The sequence below is a fragment of the Oryctolagus cuniculus genome, chromosome 13 (genome assembly GCF_964237555.1).
Source record: "Oryctolagus cuniculus chromosome 13, mOryCun1.1, whole genome shotgun sequence".
Classification (NCBI taxonomy): domain Eukaryota; kingdom Metazoa; phylum Chordata; class Mammalia; order Lagomorpha; family Leporidae; genus Oryctolagus; species Oryctolagus cuniculus.
The window spans coordinates 61,885,878-61,907,982 of NC_091444.1; the positions used below are offsets into that span (position 1 = coordinate 61,885,878).

The 22,105-nt window shown below is 39.2% G+C and overlaps 1 protein-coding gene and 1 non-coding gene across 18 annotated transcripts in view; both read left to right on the plus strand.

Annotated features, from left to right (window-relative positions):
• LOC100345702 (WD repeat-containing protein 64) overlaps positions 1-20,820 on the plus strand; it is a 172,250-nt gene extending 151,430 nt beyond the window's left edge. For 16 of the 17 annotated variants that reach the window (XM_051820752.2, XM_051820748.2, XM_051820755.2 and 13 more), the window contains 5 exons: positions 3,179-3,364; positions 6,943-7,048; positions 10,585-10,665; positions 11,451-11,564; positions 18,774-20,820. In XM_051820752.2, coding sequence (XP_051676712.2) covers positions 3,179-3,364; positions 6,943-7,048; positions 10,585-10,665; positions 11,451-11,564; positions 18,774-18,857 — 571 coding nt within the window. In that variant the 3' untranslated portion in view covers positions 18,858-20,820. Of the gene's footprint in view, positions 1-3,178; positions 3,365-6,942; positions 7,049-10,584; positions 10,723-11,450; positions 11,565-18,773 lie in introns of those variants that run through there. The other variant, XM_017347708.3, reaches the window with a different exon arrangement.
• Positions 8,916-9,073, plus strand: LOC127483639 (U1 spliceosomal RNA). Its single transcript, XR_007910077.2, has one exon. It is a non-coding gene; the product is annotated as a U1 spliceosomal RNA (small nuclear RNA).
• Positions 20,821-22,105: the final 1,285 nt, after the last annotated feature.

A 22,105-nucleotide genomic window follows, 5' to 3' on the forward strand; every position in this document is an offset into this window, starting at 1 on the left:
TGCTAAGTACATACACTACAAATGCCAAGACATAGACATATATATGAGGAGAAAGAAAAGACATTTCTGGAGACAAATTATATCTTTTAAAATGTCTTAAAATCATGGTAATCAATTATTATTTTAGGAGAATGAAGTTAAGCGAGTTAAGAGATGCAGAGTGGTTTCAAAGTATATTAGAGAATTTAAACAAATAAGAATGAGAGGAAGGAATATTTTATGTTTCATAAAAGCCCTTGAACGAAAATTAAATAGACCTTAACTAAAACTATGTGGGCTTCAGGCCAAAGAGGCAGGGACAAGGCTATGCCATGTTTGGTAGTCATTGTTAGAAACTAGAAACTTTGCTATGAAAGAAATAGCCACTAAAGCATTTTAAACAGAGGAGTAACAGGAGCTAAATTATATATTTAAAAGATACCGTATAGGGATAGACTGTAGGGCAGCAAAACTGAGTACAAGATCAGTTATATGTCTATAGTGAATACAGTAACTTGGATTAGGGAAGTGCCAACAGTGATGGAAATATATGATGTAGAACTGAGTGCTGTCTCAGAGGTAACATGAATTCATAAATCTTAATTGAAAGGGGTGGAAAGTGGAACAAAATCGGAAATATGTCATTGTAAAAATTTAAAGAAAAATAAGAAAAAGAGGAGGGTGAGTGAGAGGGAGGAAGGAAGGGAGGGTAGGGTGGTAAATACTATCATGCTCTTAAAACTATTTATATGAAATATATTAAATTTGTTCCCTTTATATGAGCAAAAGAAAAAAAGACCCTTGACCTTACACTTAAGTGAATGTTGTTGTTACTAATCAAGATAGGAGTCATTCAAAGACAAAATACTTATGATTATGGAAAGATGAAAGAGAAGGTTTAGAAATGTTCAGTTCAAGGTGGAAAAGGTACTATTCTGGATGAAAAGCAATGATGTGTTGTATTACTTGCAGAACAGGTTAAAAGTATGAATTTTCATTATTATGGCTGTTTTTAACAACTGTCCCTTGGCCTGTGCTTCAGCTTATTTTCAGGTACCTGTCAGCAGAACTGTTAATTGGAGTTTGCAACAAACATGCCCATGTGTGTACACGCGTGCACACACACACACACACACACACATACTAGTTGTAAGCATTCCCTGTTTGTTTTACTCTGTTCAGGCTGCTTTAACAAGATGCTTTAGACTGGGGAATTTATAAACAACAGAAACGTGTTGCTCACAGTGCTGGAGCCTGGGATGTCCAAAACCAAGGCCCCAGCAGATTCAGTGTCTGGCAAGGAATCTCTCAGCTTCTGCAGGGGCTCCATTTATCTGAGTCCTCCTATGGTGGAAGGCAAACAGAACTCCCAAGTCTCTTATAAAGTGGCACTAATCACATTCATGAGGCTGGGGACTTCACAACCTAAATAGCTTTCAAAGCTCCACCCCAACCCCATATGCGAGAGATGAAATTTCAACCTAAGAAATTCGAGGGCATATAAGCATTCAGCTCATAGCACTGCTCAAATCAGTTATTCTTGGCTTGGAGAAATTACTTTTATAATTCCTTCAAGTGGAAGTCTCCTTAAATACTCAGTTCAAAGAGCCTAACTATCAATTGTTATCTCAGAATGCAACTCTCTTCACTGTCTTTTGCTGATACTGGCCACCACATTCTAAAGAGCTAGTCAATTTTAATTCTAAATATTATTGGTCAAAAATATTGTGATTTTAATAGGAAATTTACATAATTGATGCTAAACTCTGGGACACAGGACCATCAGTCTGAAGACCAAATTTCAGGGAGGCAAAGACAGGTTCAGGATAGCCAAGGATCCATTTCCAAGGGACAGGAAATCAGGCTGAGGGGAAGGATTCATTTGTTGGGAGTGTTCCACATGGAGATGAAACAAGGAGACCAAAAGTTATTTCAGTTCTGGTTCAAAGCAGAATAAATTTAGATTTGTTCTGAGGTTAGTCTCTTACTGTTCTGTTTGTGTTAAAGTGCTTGTCTTTTTCTCTTTGGTATAGCCTTTAACAAAGTGTGACTTTTTTTTTTAATGCAGGAGAATTAAATCATGAAAGAAATATAAGACATTCATTGAGTCCTCAGGGTACTGTCAAGCATGAGGTGTCCTAACTGGATACCTTTGCTTCTGCTGGATACCTTTGCTTCTGCTTCATCCTCAGCTTCTTCTTTGAGGTGCTACTTGAGCTTTGTGGAGTCCTCTCATAGCTCCTTTATTTTTTTTAAGTTTTATTTATTTATTTGAAAGTCAGAGAGGCGGGGGGGAGGTCTTCCATCTGATGGTTCACTCCCCAATTGGCCGCAACAGCCTGAGAGTGGGGCAGCTGGGTCTCGAACCAGTGCCCATATGGGATGCTGGCGCTTTAGGCCAGGGCATTAACCTGCTGCGCCACAGTGCCAGCCCCTCTCATGGCTCCTTTAGCTTGTCTTCCTTGTTCTGAATCACTACTGCAGGGCACATGATGATTGTTTTCATCATTTACTACTCTAAGGTTGAAATCAAGAAAGAAAAGGAAGATCTTCCAAATAGTATGTTCTTTCCCTAAGACATAGGTCACTATGTTTTCCCTAAGACAGTTTTTGTTCCATAAGATATAGATACATGTGCTATTTACAGGAACCTCCTAGAGAACTGATGAATAATAACGCATATGGAGTCACTATTTTGCCATCTTTCTGAAGGACATTAGTATGGTGTTTCCCTAAGAGTAGGAATTATGAATGAAAGTCAAGAGGAATTTTATATTAATAAAAGCATCACTAGTTCTACAAATTCTGTTGATACTGATTTGAAATGTAGACAGCAGAGATAGAGAGTCCATTCTAAGGCTTAATAAAAAATAACAGACTGTCAGCCAGTGTGAGTTCTGATTATCTTAAATAAACAGTGTTATTTTCGGAAAAAAAAAAAATCTGTTCCTTGTCTTCCAGCTCTGATAAATGGGTGTCATAAATGCAGATTCAAACTGACATTTCACTAAAAGATTGTGGATTGGAGTTCTGATTAAAAATGTCTACACTATGATTAGCCCCACGGTATTTACTAGGAAGAGTCTTACACGCAGGTCTAAAATCCTTGATGAACCAATGCAATGATCTAATGAACATAATAACTGCCACTGAAGTCCCCATTTACTTTCTCCTTCCTCTCCCCTTTATCTTTTCTCAGGCTTTGGCATGCCCTCAGTGGTCATTACTGTGGCTACTTTGGACAGCGAAGGAACTTTGAATTATCACAGACAAGTGACTTCATTTTGCCTTGTGATGTTAGCGAATATCCCATAGCAATGAAAGAAGAAAGCAATTTAAAAGAAAAGGAAAGATATGAATATCCTCTGGTATTTGACCGAACAAGGTAAGATCATTAGCTTTTCTTTAGATGACCAGAAAAGAATTAAATTGTGACATTGTTCTGGACACAGAAAATTCAAAGGTCATAGGTCTAGAATTTTTCAGTAATATTTCAATCCAATGAAAAGCAAAAAAGAAGTATAAATAAAAAGCTGTGAGTTGGTATAGTACTTTTGGAAACATTTAATTCTTCAAATAATAACAAAAGGCTAAATAAGATTTTACCAAAGAAGATCAAAGAGGCAACTGCTTGAGCCAAGGCGCTAAATAATGAGATTATGATGTAGTCTTTTGGGGCATATGGGGACAATATAAAAGGAAATAAAGCTAGAAAAATCTATAGGGGTCACATCACAATGGGCTTCATAGTGGACCAAGTAAGAACTTTTAAACTTTATAGAATTCCCTGTAAGAGGATACACAAGAGGAAAAGCAGGTCTGGAGGAAATAATGAGCTTGACTTGAGGCAGGGTTAAGTCTGAGATATTATAGTCCAACTCAAGTGAAGGTGGATAATCCAGTCCTTGTCAATGGGGCCAAGTCCGAGTAAGGAGGACAAAGTTTAAGGAAAAAAGAAAGACGAAGCTTAATTGACCAGCATATGAAGATAATACCAGACTTTGAGGGGGCTCTCAATAACTACTGTCCTGGTTGGTGAGTATGCTCTGGGGCTTTTAAGGGATGCAAAAGTGAGGTTGCGCTGCGGAGTCAGGTGCTGAAGCCAAGTGTGGGTCTGATAATGGGGTAACTCAGACTCAGCACAGTGCCTTAAGAAACTTTGTTGATGGTTTGACTTCATCATGAGGTGGGAATATCAGGATGTTCTGCACAACTAAATAGCTAAATGTTATTTGGCTGAGATCTGATAGAGGCAAAGAATTCAGTTAAGAGATTGTTGTGTTTTATTAATCAGCATGAGATTCACTCAGCCTACTGCCCATGCTTACCCATACCCCCTCAAACTCTAGTTGCAATAAATTCAAACATCTAGTCATGCTGAAGAGGGCCAGCCGGATTACTTTGCAACTTCAGCTAACTTTCTAAAGACCAGTTTCTGAAATTCACAATCTGTTTGAACAAACTTTCTAGTTAGTTACAAGCTCAGTAGTCATCAGGTATGAAAAGGAAAAGAAAAATGTATTTGGTTAGGTTACAAAAGGTCTTTTTTTTTTTTTTTTTTTTGACAGGCAGAGTGGACAGTGAGAGAGAGAGAGAGACAGAAAGGTCTTCCTTTCCATTGGTTCACCCCTCAATGGCCGCTGTGGCCGGCGCACCATGCTGATCCAAAGCCAGGAGCCCGGTGCTTCCTCCTGGTCTCCCATGCAGGTGCAGGGGCCCAAGTACTTGGGCCATCCTCCACTGCACTCCCTGGCCACACAGCAGAGAGCTGGACTGGAAGAGGAGCAACAGGGACAGAATCCGGCGCCCCAACTGGGACTAGAACCCAGGGTGCCGGCGCCACAGGCGGAGGATTAGCCTATTGAGCTGTGGCACTGGCCAGGTTACAAAGGGTCTTACTGGCCGGCGCCGCTGCTCACTAGGCTAATCCTCTGCCTTGTGGCTCCGGCACACCGGGTTCTAATCTCGGTCGGGGCACTGGATTCTGTCCCAGTTGCCCCTCTTCCAGGCCAGCTCTCTGCTGTGACCAGGGAGTGCAGTGGAGGATGACCCAAGTACTTGGGCCCTGCACCCCATGGGAGACCAGGAGAAGCACCTGGCTCCTGCCATCGGATCAGCACAGTGCACCGGCTGCAGCGCACCGGCCACGGCGGCCACTGGAGGGTGAACCAACAGCAAAGGAAGACCTTTCTCTCTGTCTCTCTCTCTCACTGTCCACTCTGCCTGTCAAATAAATAAATAAATAAATAGAAAAAAAGTGTCTTAATGAGCACCAAGACAGATCTGTCTGGAGTCACCAACACACCAGTGCTTTCACTGTGGATAAGTCATTCAGGTATAGATTGAGAAAAACAGAAAATTAAGGAACAATTTAGGAAATAGCTTCTGAAGAGCAAGCCAAGGAAGAGGTAGCAGTGAAATCACTGAAATGGAATAGCTAAGAAATTGAAAGGAAAACCACAAATCAAGTGATGTACAGGGAGTCAAGGGAGGAAGGAGCTGTGAGTAAAGTGATCAACAATGTGTAATGGGACCAGCTTTTTGGCATAGCAGGTGAAGTCGCCACCTGTGACACAGCATCCTGCATGGGCACCAGTTTGTCCCAGCTGTTCCACTTCCTATCCAGCTCCATGCTAATAGCCTGGAAAAAGCAGCAGAAGATGGTCCAAGTGCTTGTGCCGCTGCAACCCACATGGGAGACCCAGAAGAAGCTCCTGGCTCCTGGGTTCAGCCATGGCTGTTGTGGCTCTCTGGAAGTGAACAAGTGGATTGAAGACTTCTCTCTCTCTCTCTCTCAGCCCTTTCAAATAAATAGATCTTTAAAAAAAAGAATATAGAATGTAGCATCCATAGAATGTAGCAATGAGGTCACAAAGGACAAGAGAAAAGTAAGCACTAGATTTGCATTTTTGTTAGCTGAGAAGTCATCAATGGCTCTAGTGGCGTGATGGGTAAATATCATGTCACAAGACTGAGAAATAAATGTAGATGTGAGCTAAAGATAGTATAGACTATTTTTAAAGAATGCAAATAGCCCTAGAGTTGAGAATTTGTTTGTAGAGGAGACTCGAGCATACTTAAAGGCCTGGGGAGAGAGGATGCTTCTTCAATACACAATAGAATGTTAGAAGTTGTTTTGTGCTTTTGCACATTTCAGTCCTGGTTTTGGCTGTGGTGGGATCTTTGTCATAATAGAAAAGATTGGTACTCATCTTAGCTTTCAATACCAACAAAGCTCAAGCTTGGATGATGGATGTCTTCCATGTCCAGTGCTCAGGAGATCAGACCTGCCTTGACTGGTGACAGAACTTGGGGAGTCACAGAGGTTAAATCCCAAATGGGAAAAACCCAGAGGAGTTGTCAAACATAAAGTCCTTTAGGACAATCATTAAACCATAGTTGTGGAGACACAATGACATTATCTAAATGAAAGGATGGTAGAACTATAAATAGGCATTGAAGCTCAGAATTAGAAACTACACTGAATTGAGATCAAAATAGGAGTGCTTTGAGAACACGCAAGAAGGGTTCCAAGTGACAGTGAAAACTAGTGGAGTGCTCAAGGCTTGCCTTTGCTGCCCAGAAATGATATAGTTTTAACTATAGGGAAAACTTTTCTGAAACTCATGAAACTCAAGCTTTGAATTCATATAAAAGGTTTCCCCATTCCTACTATACAGATTTTCTCTTCCAGTGACTATCAATGAATTTAACTATGTGTAATGTCCAGGTAAATCAGGAATCACTGTGGTTACCCTGAAAGAAAATCTGGGAAGTCAAGTGGAGTAAGAATTAGGTGCAGACATAGTATCATTGGGATGAGTGCTATGGGAGCCAGGGATTTGGGGAACCACTGGGAGAGGACACATTTGTTTAGCTGACAAAGAATACACATTTGTTTAGCTGACAAAGAATAAAAGGTGGGTATGTACTTAACATTTTTTCCTTGTATCTTATATGCAGATGGAGGAAAATGAGCTCAATGTCTTTACTATTTAAATGTACACCTCCCAAGCCCTTTGAAGTGGAACACGATTTTAAGTTTTTCAAGTCTCTTTCTTCTCCCAAGGTAGCTTTAAAAAGAAATTTGCTTCTGCTTTTCCATTCCTGAATTAAAATATGTCTAGTAAATGTAATATATTTGTTTTCTAGTTCTGCTGCTACAAATTATCATAAATTTTATTGCTGAAGAAATGTAAATTACTTATGTTACAATTCTGTAAGAATCCGACATAGGTCTCAATGGTCTATAACTGAGGTGTCGCTAGAACTGTGTTCCTTTCTGGAGGCCGAGGGGGCAGAGTCCGCTATTTCTTAGTTTGTGGTCCCTTCCTGAATCTCCAAAGCTAGAAATATTATGTCTCTCAGACCATGTAGTCACATGTCCCTCTGACTTAGCAGGGAAGATTCTTTGCTTTTAAGGATTTGTGTGATTAGATTGGGTACACATGAAAATCTAGGATAATCTCCCCATTTCAAGATTCTTAACATTGATCCCACCTTTGAAGAATCTTTAACCAAGTAGAGCAACATATTCACAGATGGGGGCAGTTAGTAGAGAGTAGGGCATGGACATCTTGGTGACCATTATCTACCATTCACAGACACAATTTTTTTTCATGCACAATTTGGAGAGCAAATATACTTATGTTCTTTTATTCCTACTTTTAATACTTTTAGAGAATGAATATAGCATGAGTCTTTAGGATAAAGTCAGGTATTAATGAAAACTGATTTCTTCAAGATCTCCTACAAAATAAACCAAACATACTTTCTGAAGTTATCCAGAGCAGGCATTTGGTGCAGTGGTTAAAATGCTGCTTGGAATGTCCCCATTCCATATTGGAAGTACCTGGGTTCAGGCTCTGGGCTGATTCTAGCTTCCTGTTATTGTGCAACCTGGGAAGCAACAAAAGTTGGCTCAAGTAATTAGATTCCTGCCAGGGAGACTCAGATTGGATTCCTAGCTTTTAGCTCTGGCCTGGGCCAACATTAAGTGCTGCAGTCTTTTGGGGACTGAACCAAAAGACATAAGATCTCTCTTTCCCCCTCTCTGTCTGCTTTTCAAATAAAATGGGAATAAATAAAATTTGAAGCAATAATAAAAAAACCAACCTCCACTAATAAAAGACCATTACCCTACTTTCTATATTGTTGTTTCCCTGAGAGTTCCCCTCAGTCTTCTATCTTACAGTCTGGATCACCTGGAAAGTCTTTACAACATTCATAACCTCCCTCCATCTGTCCACCCTACCTTTGTAACACATATATCTAAGAAAAGGTTAGTATGCATACGATGTAAATAATCCCTGAAAGTAAATGAGAAAAAAAGACATCACGCTTAAAAATGGTTAAAAACTTGACTAGATACCTCACAAAAGAAAAAAAATCATCAACAAACACATAAAAAGATGTTCAAGCTCATTAGTGGTGTATATAAAAATATCATAGGATACTACTTTAGATCTACCAGACTGACAAATGTCAAAAAGTCAGGGAGTAACAAGGGTTACTGTGCATGTGGCACAGTTAAAACACTAATCTGCTGGTGGCCACAATACAAATTGCAGAACCACTTTGGAAAACAATGTGGCATTATCTAGTAAAGTTAGATTTTGGCCTAACTACCTTGAACATGTTCTTAGGAGATAGGTATAAAGAAGCTCAGAGCAAGTCTGTTTGTAAAAACAAAACTGAAAGCAGTCAAATGTGCATCAGAAGTGTGTTGGGTCAGTAAATTATAGAATTATGTTATGTTAGTACACTATAAAACAGTGAAAATAAATGAACTAGAGTAACAGTTACATGCACGAATGTCTGAAACATACAGCTAAATAAGAAAAGTTTTGCCTGAGTATATCTATAAATAATTTCATTTGTGTAAAAGCCCATAGTAGGCAAAACAGAACAAAACATTGATTTGGGAAAGTCATATAATACTTACCTGCAGGGGAGATACCATGATCACGAAGGTGGTTTTCCCAGGGCGAGGTTTATCCATTGCACTCTGGATGTGCTGACCCTGTGATTTCCTCAAATGTGGGAAACTTGACTGCATAATTTGTGGTAGTGGAGGACTATGTTAAATTTTTAAAAAAAAAAAGTCATATAAAGTAAAAATATATAAATCAAAGCAAGAGATTGAAAAGCACAAGATCAGGATAGTCACTAGTAACCAAGGGCAGATGAACACTGGTGAGATCAGGTAACTGCACACTTTCAAGTTGAAGTATTGTTGCAATTTGTAAAACAGGGCAGTGGGTCCATGACTTTTCATTATGTCATTATTATTTTATAGTATTTATTTCATATTTAATAATTATTTAATACATTCAAATGAAATAATTTTTCAAGAACCTTACCTTTCTGTCCAAATGGAACTCGGTAGCTTATCTTCCCTGAAGACAAGGTGACAAGCAAGGAAAGCCTGGGATGTGGAGTCTGAAAGACTTAAGTTTAGTTTTAGATAATCTGAAAATCCTTCAAAGAGTTATTGTGAGGATAAATAAGAAAGTTCTCGGGGACAGTGCTGTGCACTGCCTGCAGTGCCAGCCCATCCCATATGGGCGATGGTTCAAGTCCTGGCTGCTCCACTTCTGATCCAGCTCACTGCTATGGCCTGAGAAAGCAGTAGAAGACGGCCCAAGTGCTTGGAATCCTGCACCCACATGCTAGGCTCCTGACTTCAGATAGGCCCAGCTCCGCCATTGTGGCCATTTGGGGAGTGAATCAGCAAATGGAAGACCTCTCTCACTCTCTTTGTAACTCTGACTTTCAGATAAATAAATAAATCTTTAAAAAAACCTCAAATATAACAGGTACATTTTAAATTATCACTAAATGTTAATTCTACTTTTCTCAAAAGCCCCAATCTCCCCATGCTCATTATGTGTTCACTTGTCATGTCCTACATTGCATTATAATTATTTGTATACTTACCTTACTTCCCAACCCTACTACAAAATCATAAGCTCATCATTGGCAAAGACACATACATAGTATGTAATAGATACTCAAGTTTTTAAAATAGGATTGAGATAGTGCAACCTAGAAATAAAGACTGGAATTCATTTTTAGTACTCCGTTTAAAGATAAGAAATCATTTTTTAAGTAAGCTAAACATTAATAAAAAACTAGGAAAATCTTTAGAAAGGTTTATAGAGGGCTTGAATCAATTGAATGCACCAAGTACCAAATATTTATTCAAGCTTTGCCTTCTTGTTAGCTAAAGTGTTTGTTAAAATAACAAAGGTTCAATGCTAAATTGCATAGAAATGTCTTTCACTTAGGAGTCCCTGATTTTCACCTGCAATCACTTTTCCTATTCTTTTTCATTCTAAATTATGTAATATTAATCTATCGACTTCTTTCCTGTTAACTTCTTTTTGATATCTTGTTGTTCATAATAATAATATAATGACAATAAAATTTATATTTGCATAGCACCTTACTCTATGTTGATCTCATTTGAATCTCACAACTATTCAACAGGAAGGGCTTGCCCAAGATCCTGGAACTAGTGATGGTTAGGATTTGAACCCAAGTATTTTTCAGCTAATTGAATGTACCCTAATTTCATTAAGCATTCATTCATTTGTTTTACAGACTCAAAGACATGCCTTGGAAAGTTCCTTGAGTGAAAACATTAAGGCAGGGATTGTATTCGGTTCTCTGCCTATATACAGGGTGAGTTGGAGCTTTCTAAGACTACAGCAGAATCTGACATCTCATTCCTGACCTCAGGTAACTAAGCATGAATGAAGAAAATCACATAACAAAGCCAGCCTCAGCTTCCATAAATCTATTATGTCCAATCCAAGAGAAGGTTTGGATTCTGTGTGTCAAAGGTCTAGATCACTTGTCTTGGCCATTCCACACAGTAGCTACTTTGAATTTTACCCTGCTGGCTCTTCATCACCTACAAGATAAAATCCAAAAGCTTGATTGCCACATAAACCTTCCATGATCTGGTTTCTGACAGAACTGTGTACCCTCATTTCCCACAACATCAGGCCCATGCTCTCCCTATATTATAGCCAGATTAATTACTTGCCATGTCCAAACTTCCCTGGTTTCACCCTTACCTCTGTGATTGTGCCTGGGCTGCCTCTTTGCCTAGAGTTCATCTATTCATTTTCTCTATCTAAATAAATCCCTACTTATTCTTCAAATTTCCACCACAGGTAGGTTCCGCAAAAGAACTGAGTATATAACCTAAAAAGTAATAAATCAAAGGCCAAAAATTTGAAGTTAACCTTAAATGCTACTTATCTTTACCCAGATCGTGTTCATTATTGTATCAAACTTAAGGTAATAGATGATAAGGGTGAATTATCAAGAATTAACAGTGGGCAACAGGGAGGAGTAGTGTATTCTGAAGCAGCTGTATTTCCCCCTCTCCATCCCTCACTCCTTCATTCACATTGCATTAGTAATAAATAACTTTGTGCGTGTCTATTTATGGCTTCTAGGTTCCAAGTCCCCCTAGTCTAAGATTCCTTCCACTCATTGGTTCAGATGCACGAAGTGAATCTTTAGATGGCATTTCCAGAAGAAAGAAAGGAGGTCATGTTCAACATGAAAAAGTAAGTCAGCCCTAATTCCAAGATTAATTCTAATTCCACAATGTTTCTCATTTCTGTTTGGCTTTCAATTCTTTCTCTGTTCTTAGAAATATTCTGGGGCTACAATTATTTCAGTTCATACTGTTTTTACAACTATTTCTGATGTATGTGCTTTTAGCCCATTGAGATGGAAATCATGAATTTGCTACATGGAAAAAGAAACATTAAACAGGATCTGTGAACCTAAACTTAAAGAAGTCTTCCTACAGCTTTATGATAAAATTCACTGAATTGTTTTTAGAAGCTAAGTAATTTGGCACAACATAGTCAATGGATGTGTTTGGGGAGCAACTGAGACTAGACTAAGTTACTGGAATTAAGACTTATTCTATGCATCTGCTCTCCCACAATATGGCGCTGGGGAGGAGTAAACTTCTACACAGCTGCCTCTCACCAATTTGACTGATAAGCTGCAGGAGTTGATCCTGCTCCTAATTGGAGGAGAGCAGCGTGCTCGGCGTGTGGGTAGCAGAGTTGGGATTGGTGGAAGAGGACTATAAAGGAGGAGAGAGGCAACATGCACCAGGAACATCCGGATAACACCTGTGCAGCCCCCGAGAGAGCCAGCCAGCGGTGTGCCACTCCTCCGCGGAAGTGGGGAAAATGGCAGGGGGAGCCGCCCCTCCACGGAGGTGGAGGGGTCGGCAGCCAACCCGGAAAGGACCAGCAGCTAACCCGGGAAGAGCCAAGCAGACAAAAGAACAGCGCAGGGTCTAGTGTCGTTCCTCCGTGAATGGGGGAGCGACATAATGGTGCCGTGACTCAGATATGAAGCCTAGGAGAGATAATGGTGCCTTGACTCGGATAGGAAGCCTAGGAGGCAAGAAGCGGGAAGAAGCGGGAAAATACCGGAGAGAGAGACTAGCAAAGAGCCTAGGGAAAAGCCGGACGGAAAAAGTGCCGGGAGAAATCTAGGGTTGAAAGTGAAAGTGAAAGCTAGAAGAAACTTAGACTCGGATATGGACTGTGGGAGAAGCTAGGAGAAAGCAAGGTTGAAAGTGAAAGTGAAAGCTAGAAGAAACAGACTGGGATACGGACTGTGGGGAGAAGCCAGGAGAAATGAGGGAGAAATATTGTTGGAAGAAAGTTAGGAAATATACCAGGTAGAGAAAAATATAAGCTAGGGAAAATGAAGCCGCAGGGGTAGGCCGAAGCGGAGACGTAAGCTAGGTTGGAATTCGTCAAGTTAGCCCGGGGAGCAAAAGGTGAAAAAACTATACCGGAAGCGGAGACGTAAGCTAGGTTGGAATTCGTCAGGTTAGCCCGGGGAACTCAGACTGAAAACCGGTAGCAGAAACGTGAGCTAGGCTGTGATTCACAGAAGCCGCCGTGTGCAGAAAGCGCGCGGGGCACGAGCGGAGAGAGCACACGGGGCGTGAGTAGATAGGAAAGCGCGGGGCTAGCGCGGAGGCTGTGGTGCGGGCGCGAAGGGTGCAGAGACCACGGAGTGCGCGCGAAGCCAGGAAGCCGCGCATAGCCAGGAAGCCGCCTCAGGGTGAGGTGCCGAGAAGTCGCCTCGGGGCAGGCGCCGGGAAGCCGCAGGGATAAGAGAAACAGAAGTATAGAAGTAAAATGAGAGAAATAGGAATACTGGCAGATAGAAGTAAAATAAGAGAAATAGGAATGCCCGGAGATAGAGAAATAGAGAAAAATAAGGCCTCCCCACAACACGGCAATGAGAGGGCTTGGATTTGGTCTGCCTGATTAGTAAGGCGATAAGCACCTGCATGCAGAGTATGCGCCGCAGGTCACCGAAGATAGGCACGAATCAACATCAATAAGTCTCCCCACAACACGGCAATGAGAGGACTCGGATTCGGTCTGCCTGATTGGTAGGGCTTGTAAGCACCTGTGGGCAGGCAGAGCAGAGCATGTGCTGCAGGGCACCGAACACAGGCACGCATCAGTGCCTAAAAACCTCCTCACAACATGGTGAAGAGAGGACCCGGATTCGGTTTGCCTGATTGGTAGGGCTTGTAAGTACCTGTGGGCAACTCTAGCAAGCAGAGCAGAGTGTGTGCTGCAGGGCACCGAAGACAGGCACATATCAACGCCAAAAAATAAAAAGAAAGGGGGAACTGTGGGGAGCAACTGAGACTAGACTAAGTTACTGGAATTAAGACTTATTCTATGCATCTGCTCTCCCACAATATGGCGCTGGGGAGGAGTAAACTTCTACACAGCTGCCTCTCACCAATTTGACTGATAAGCTGCAGGAGTTGATCCTGCTCCTAATTGGAGGAGAGCAGCGTGCTCGGCGTGTGGGTAGCAGAGTTGGGATTGGTGGAAGAGGACTATAAAGGAGGAGAGAGGCAACATGCACCAGGAACATCCAGATAACATCTGAGCAGCCTCCGAGAGAGCCGGCCAGCGGTGTGCCACTCCTCCGTGGAAGTGGGGAAAGTGGCAGGGGGAGCCGCCCCTCCACGGAGGTGGAGGGGTCAGCAGCCAACCTGGGAAGGACCAGCAGCAAACCCGGGAAGGGCCAAGCAGACAAAAGAACAGCGCAGGGTCTAGTGTTGCTCCTCTGCGAATGGGGGAGCAACAGATGTGTAATTATCCTTGCCTCTTTTATTTATTTTTAAAATTAGTATAAAGAGAGCAGATTTCATGTATTCCATAGTTAGATTTCCAAGAAGACAACTGCAGTTCCCTCCCTCCTATCTCTCCCTCGCCCAATCCCTCAGGCTATATCACATCTCATGCTTTCATGAGTTTTTGCAAACACATAATTTTAACCCATTGTATATTCACAAGTTTAATTCTCCACTAACAATAATTGTCAACAAGTAAAAAGTAGGAAGACCACAGTTCCAGAGGAATATAACAAAGGGCTAAAAACAATGATCATATTACAAGATGTCCATTTCATCCCTATACATTTTTTGTATTCTATATTAACTGTCACATAACAGATAAAATATATGATATTTGTCCTTTTCAGACTGTCTTACTTCATGAAGTATAATGGTTTCCTGCTGCATACATTTTGTTGAAAAAAAAGATTTCATTCTTTTTTTATGGTTGAATAGGACTCCACTGTGTATATATACCACATTTTCTTGATCTTGTCATCAGTTGATGGACATATGTATTGATTGCAAATCTTAGCTATTGTGAATTGAGCTGCAATAAACATGGGTACGCAGTTCATGGGCTGATTCCTTTTAGTTTGGGCAAATCCCCAGAAGAGAGATGGCTAGGTCATATGGTAGACTTATTTTCAGATTTATGAGCAATCTCCATACTGTCTTCCATAATGGTTAAACTAGTTTACTTTTCTACCAACAATGGATTAGGGGATCAGGGTACCTTTTCCACACATCCTCACCAGCTTTTATTGGTTTTTGATGTTGGGATGATAGCAATTCTAACTAGGGTGATGTAAGACCTCATTGCGGTTTTTATTTACATTTCAGTGATGGTTAATGATCGTGAGCATTAGTCATTTGAATTTCATCCTTTGAAAAATGCGTGTTCAAGTCCTTTGCCCATTTCTTAACTGGATTGTTTTGTTGTTGTTAAGTTTCTTGAGTTCTTTATAGATCCTAGATATTAATACTTTATCAGTTGCATAGTTTTCAAATAATTTATCCCATTCTGCCAGTTGCCTCTTCACTTTGTTGAGCATTTCCTTTGTAGAGCAGAAGCTTAACGTAATGTAATCATCTGTCTTCTTTTGCTTTTATTGCCTGTGCCCCTGGGATCTTTTCTAAGAACTCCTTGCCTATGCCAATGTCTTGCAGAGTTTCCCTGATGTAATCCCCTAATAATTTGGTGGTATTTGGTGGTAGATTTAGATCCATGATCTATTTAGAGTTGATTTTTATAGAAGGTCTAAGTTAGGGGTGTTGTTTCAAGTGGAGATCCAATTTTCCCAGTACCATTTGTTGAAGAGACCAGGGATTGATTTTAGCTTGTTTGTCAAAGATAAGTTGGTTGTAGATGTGTGGATTAATTTTGGGGGTTTCTATTCTGTTCTATTGGTCCACATGTCTTTTTTTGTGCCAGTACTGGTCTGTTTTGATTATAATTGTCTTGTAGTATGTCTTGAAATCTGGTATTGTGATGCCTCTGGCTTTGTTTTTGTTGCATAAGATTGCTTTAGTTATTTGAGGTTTCTTGTGTTTCCATTATGAATTTTGACATTGTTTCTTCTAGATCTGAGAAGAATGTCAGATGATTGGGACTGCACAGAATCTGTAAATTATTTTGGTTAATGTGGACATTTTGAAGATATTAATTCTTCCGATTCTGAACATGGAAGATCTTCCCATTTTTTTAGTGTCGTCTATCTCTTTAATGCCTTGCAATTTTCATTGTAGAAATTTTTCACATCCTTAGTTAAATTTATTCCAAAGTATTTAAAATTTTGGTAGCTATTGTGAATGCAGCTATTATTACTGATCTTACAAATTCTTTCTCAGCCACAGGATTGTTAGTGTTTACAAAGACTATGGATTTTTGAGTGTTGGTTTTATATCCTGAAACTTTACCAAACTTTCTTATGAGTTCAAATAGTCTCTTTGTGGAGTCTTTTGGTTCCTTAAGACATAGGATCATGTCATCTAAAAACAGGGATAGTTTGACTTCCTCCTTTCTAACTTATATCCCTTTGATTTCTTTCTTTCTCTCTCTCTCTCTCTTTTTTTTTTTCTAATGGCTCTGGCTAAAACCTCCAGAATAGCAATGGTGAAAGTAGGCATTCTTGTCTGGTTCTGAATCTTAGTGGAAATATTTCCAACTTTTCTCTATTCAGTATGATGCTGCCTGTTGGTCTGTCATACATTACCTTGATTGTGTTCAGGAATGTTCTTTCCACACCCAATTTACTTGAGTTTTTTTTTTTATCATGAAAGGATGTTGTATTTTATCAAATGCCTTCTCTGCTTATATTGAGATAATCGTATGGTTTTTATTCTTCAATGTGTTACTGTGATGTATCATTTTTATTTGTATATGTTGAACTTTTCCTGCATCCCAGGGATAAATCCCATTTGGTTCAGGTGAATGATCTTTCTAATGTGTTGTTAGATTATATTAGCTAGTATTTTGTTGAGTATTTTTACATATATGTTCATCAGGGATATTGGTGTACAGTTTTATTTCTTTATTGTGTTTTTTCTGGTTTATGAATTAAGGTAATGCTGGCCTCATAGAAGAAGCTTGGGAGGGAGTCCTTCCCCTTCAATTGCTTTGAATAGCTTGAGAAGAATTATAATTATTCTCTAACGGTTTGATAGAATTCAGCAGTGAAGCCATCCAATCCTGGGAGGGTCTTTATTACTGATTCAATCTATGTCTTGCTTATTGGTCTATTTTGGTTTTCTATACCTTCATGACTTAATTTTGTTAGATTTTAAGTGTCCAGAAATTTATCCATTTTTTCTAGATTTTCTAACTTGTTGACATATAGGTGTTTGTTGTAATGATTCTTGTTATTTCTGTGATTTACATTGTAGCATCACCTTTTCATCTCTATTTATTATTACTTTGGGTCTTTTTTTTTTTTTTTTTGGTTAGCTGGGCCAATGGGTATCAATTTTGTTTATTTTTTCCAAAAAAAAAACCTGATCGTGGCTGGCACTGCAGCTCACTTGGCTAATCCCCCACCTGTGGCGCTGGCACCCCGGGTTCTAGTCCCAGTCGGGGCGCTGGATTCTGTCCCGGTTGCCCCTTTTCCAGGCCAGCTCTCTGCTGTGGCCTGGGAGTGCAGTGGAGCATGGCCCAAGTCCTTGTGCCTTGCACCTGCATGGGAGACCAGGAGGAAGCACCTGGCTCCTGGCTTTGGATTGGCACAGTGCACTGGCTGCAGTGGCCACCGGGGGTTGAACCAACAGAAAAGGAAGACCTCTCTCTCTCTGTCTCTCTCTCTCTCACTGTATGACTCTGCTGTCAAAAAAAAAAAAAACTGGTCTTTGTTGCACCAATCTTTTGGATTAGTTGCACAACCTTTTTTGGTTTCAATTTTATTTCTTCCCTAATGTTAATTATTTCTTTCCTCCTACTAATTTTGGGTTTGTTTGTTCTTGTTTTTCCTTGAGTTATATTGTTGGATCACTTATTTGATGCCCTTTCACTTTTGTGATTTAGGCACTAATTGCTATAAACTTTCCTCATAACAATGCTTTAGCTGTATCTCAAAAGCTTTGATATATTGTTTTGTCATCTTCATTAATTTCTAACAATTTTTTGATTTCCCAGTTGACTTCTGTGACCCATTTTTCATTCAGTAGGATGTTCAATCTCCACGTGTTTGTATGTTTTCTAGAGTTTCTTAAGTTGCTAATATCCAGTTTCATTCCATTGTGGTCCAAAAAGATGCATGGTATGATATCAATTTTTTTTAATTTGTTGTGACTTGCTTTATGGGCTAGTGAATGGTCCATCTAAAGAAAGTTCCATGCATTGATGAAAAGAATGTGTATTCTGCACATGTGAGAATTTAATGTTCTGTAGATGTCAATTAGGTCAATTAGGTCCATAACATAGATTATTTCTGTTGTTTCTTTGTTGATTTTTTTGTCTAGATTTGAGCACTAATGAAAGTGAGGAGTTGAAGCCACCCATTATTATTGTATTGGAGTCTATTTCTCCCTTTATATCCATTAACATTTGTTTTACATAGTTAGGTACCCTGGCATTGGGTGTATATACATTTACACATCTTCCTGTTGAATTGATCTCAATAATTATATAACGTCCTTCTTTGTCTTTTAAAACAATTTTGTATTAAAGTCTATTTTGTCTTATATTAGGATGGCTACTCCTGCTTTCATTTCTCATGTGTGTGATCATCATTTTATTTTTATTTTTTGTGAGTGAATGAATTCCATAACTAATATACATAATTAATTATTACTCAATTCTTACTTTGTTTTAAAGCAACCTTTTTTCTGAACGTATACCTGAGTCCCATAATGGATAATCATGCAGTTAATTGGTTCAAAATCTTCTGCTTTTCCACTACAGCCTTTGGGATTCTCAACTCCTACTTTTAACACACATTTACCACTAAAGGCATAAGGAACTACTAAGGAAATAACTATTCTTTTGAGTATTTTTTCCTGGCAGTATTAAATCACTATATATTAGTAGTGAAACTTGTCTTTAGAAAATTGTGTTTGTCACAGAATGTCAGTTACTAGCTAACATCCCATTATTTCACAGGTACCACGGAGAAGAAATCTGAAAAGAAATTTAGTTCCACAAATAGATCTGACTTCATACATCTTCCCAACAATGCCTAAGTAAAGAGGAACTCTGAAATAGCTGTTGTACATAAAATGCAAAATTCTGGATAGTATTAAACAAGTAGCAAGCAGCCAGTTTGCCAACTTCTTTATGCATTGAAATCAACATAATGAGTAGGCAGTTTTTGTTTTCTGTAAAACAAATCAATAGTATAAGTAAATCTAAAATAATGCTACCAGTGATTAGCTTTTTACCTCCCCTCATTGCTTATCTTAATCCATACCCAGAATTATTGTCAGAAAATATGATACAAATCACCTGTGTGTCATGCTATGTGATATATGAAAAAATATTAAAAAGAAAAATGTGCTTAAGAAGGCTCTAGGTATTTGTCTTCTTCGTTTAGGGGAAAGTCATCTGGGAGAAAATATTCAAAGTTTCTTAAAGTAAAAAAAATTTTATATTTAATCCAGAAATGACACAAGAAAAACAGAATTTGAATGGTTATATGGGCTTTCTGGGCCTTTTTATAAATTAATTTTGGAATTTTGACCAAATAATTGCACAAATGGATACTCATGTAAGCAATAAAAGTATAAAATTTGATAAGTAATAAATGAGATTTTAAATAAATCAAAGGCATGAAGAAAGTACCAGCACTGAAGCCTGAAGACTGACCTGGACCTCATCAGTAAATGATCCTTACTTCTAAGTATAATTTTTAATCATACACATACAGAGTGTTTCAGAAAGTTCACGGATGGATTAAATTAAAAGATAAGCTTGTAGGTTTGTTTTGAGAGGGAGAGACAAAGCTCTCATCTGCTGGTTTACTCCTCACAAGCCTACAACAGCCATGGCTGGGCCAGGTTGTAGTCGAGAGTCAGGAACTCAATCCAGGTGGTGGCAAGGACCCATCTACCTGAGCCATTACAGCTGCCTCTCAAAGTATGGATATTCAGGAAGTTAAAATTAGGTATGGAGCTGAGACTCAAATCCAGGTACTCCAATATGAGACATAGGCATCTTAATCTGTGTCTTAGCCTCTAGGTCAGGTGGTTTATTTTGGTGCAACACATTTGAAATACATGCAAATTATTTTTCTAATATGTATTTTCCATGAGTTTTTATATCTCCGGTAATATGTAGAAAAAAATGTGTCTTTTCCTTCTTGCATCAGACAATAGAGTCATTAACTTAACCATCTTTTTTAAAAGGCATGACTTACTGAAAAATATAGCATGTTTTATTATATTGTATTTAGTTTGAAGTTGGACACTTCACAGAAAGGTTGGTTACTGATTTCTGTTTCAGGTAACAGTAGGATAGGTAATTTGAACCATCACTCCCACTGACCACAACTAACATCAGAAAACATCTCTTTGAAGGTATCTGAGAAAATAAGCTAAGTATGTGCATGGTGGATTCTGTGGGAGGACTCAGGATGGGATAGGTCAAGCCAACTATTAAAGCCAGCTTTATCCTGTGAGTAAGTGTTCAGTCCACAGGGGAAAGTTAAGAAACTAAGAAGCTGAAGCAGTAATTAGGAATAACACATCTTCAAGGGATGAATCATTCTCAATCAAAGGTTGTGGAATCAAAGGACCACATCCTATAAACATGGATTAAACTAAGTTGACAGGTCTTCGCAGACTGTTTAAGAAGGTATAACAATGAAGAGATGACTGAAACTGTTAAAATTTTCTGAGGCTCTTGAATTTTCTGGAAGAAGGTGAAAGTAACAATAATCACTCAATTCTAAGAACTGTTAATCTAAAATAATCTGACTATATGATTTGATAATCAGTTTTACTTAATCTATTAAAAGTGTCATAATTATTTATAAAGAAATGAACTATTAAGCCATAGAAAGACATGAAGGAAAATTCAATGTACTTTACCAAGTGAAATATACCATGATCCCATTTACATGACATTCTGCAAAATTCAAAAGTATAGAGTCAGTGAACAAAAATCAGAGGTTCCCAGAGGTAGAGTGGGCAGAAGAGATGAACTGGTGAAACACAGAGGATTTGGGTAGGGATAGGGGAGGCAGTAAAACTACTCTGCATGATACAACAAAGGTGAATAAATGTTATACATGTTCAAACACTATAAGTGAAATCTAATGTAAACCATAGACTTTGAACTCCTTCTTAATTTCGTTGATTATAACAAATCTACCTTTCATGGGGCATACAGATATTAGAGCAGGTTATGCATTAAAACTGCTATAATGTCTATTTTTTAGAGTTACCAAAAACACACAGACATACACAAACACACATAAAGGAGTTAAATTAAAAGGAACTGGGGATTAATTTTTTTTGACAGGCAGAGTGGACAGTGAGAGAGAGACAGAGAGAAAGGTCTTCCTGTGCCGTTGGTTCACCTTCCAATGGCCACCGCGGCCGGCGCGCTGCGTCCGGTGCACCGCGCTGATCCGAAGCCAGGAGCCAGGTGCTTCTCCTGGTCTCCCATGGGGTGCAGGGCCCAAGGACTTAGGCCATCCTCCACTGCATTCCCGGGCCACAGCAGAGAGCTGGCCTGGAAGAAGGGCAACCGGAACAGAATCTGGCGCCCTGACTGGGGCTAGAACCCAGTGTGCCGGCGCTGCAGGCAGAGGATTAGCCTATTGAGCTGCAGTGCTGGCTAGGGGATTAATTTTTATAGAAAGCTTTTATTTAATAAATATAAATTCTATAAGTACAACTTTTGGATTATAGCAGTTCTTCCCCCCATACCTGCCCTCCCAACCCCAAACCATCCCACCTCCTATTCCCTCTCCCATCCCATTCTTCATTAAAATTCACTTTCAATTATCTTTATATTCAGAAGATCAACTTTACACTAAACAAAGATTTCAGCAGTTTGCACCTGGGGATTAAATTAAAAGGGGCCGAAAATGCTAAGTGTTGGCAAGAATGTCGAGCAACAGGAATTTGTATATACTTTTCATGGAAGCATAAATTGATTCAATCATTTTGGAAAACAAATTGGTATTCTCTACTCACATTGAACAAATGTGCATTTCATGACTTAGAAATTCCACTGCTAGGTCTGTATGTCTAACAGAAATGAGTGCACATGTCTACCAAAAGACAGGTAAAATAGTGTTTTACATTATTAACAATATCCTGGAACTGGAAACAACCCAAATGTTTATCAGTGATGGAATGAACAAATAAACCTTGGTATATCCACAAAACAAATACGATAAACATGAATAACTCTTATGTACAAAACATGGATAGATCTCACATATATAATTCTGGGCAGAAGTCAGATACAAACTAAAGTGTTTAGAA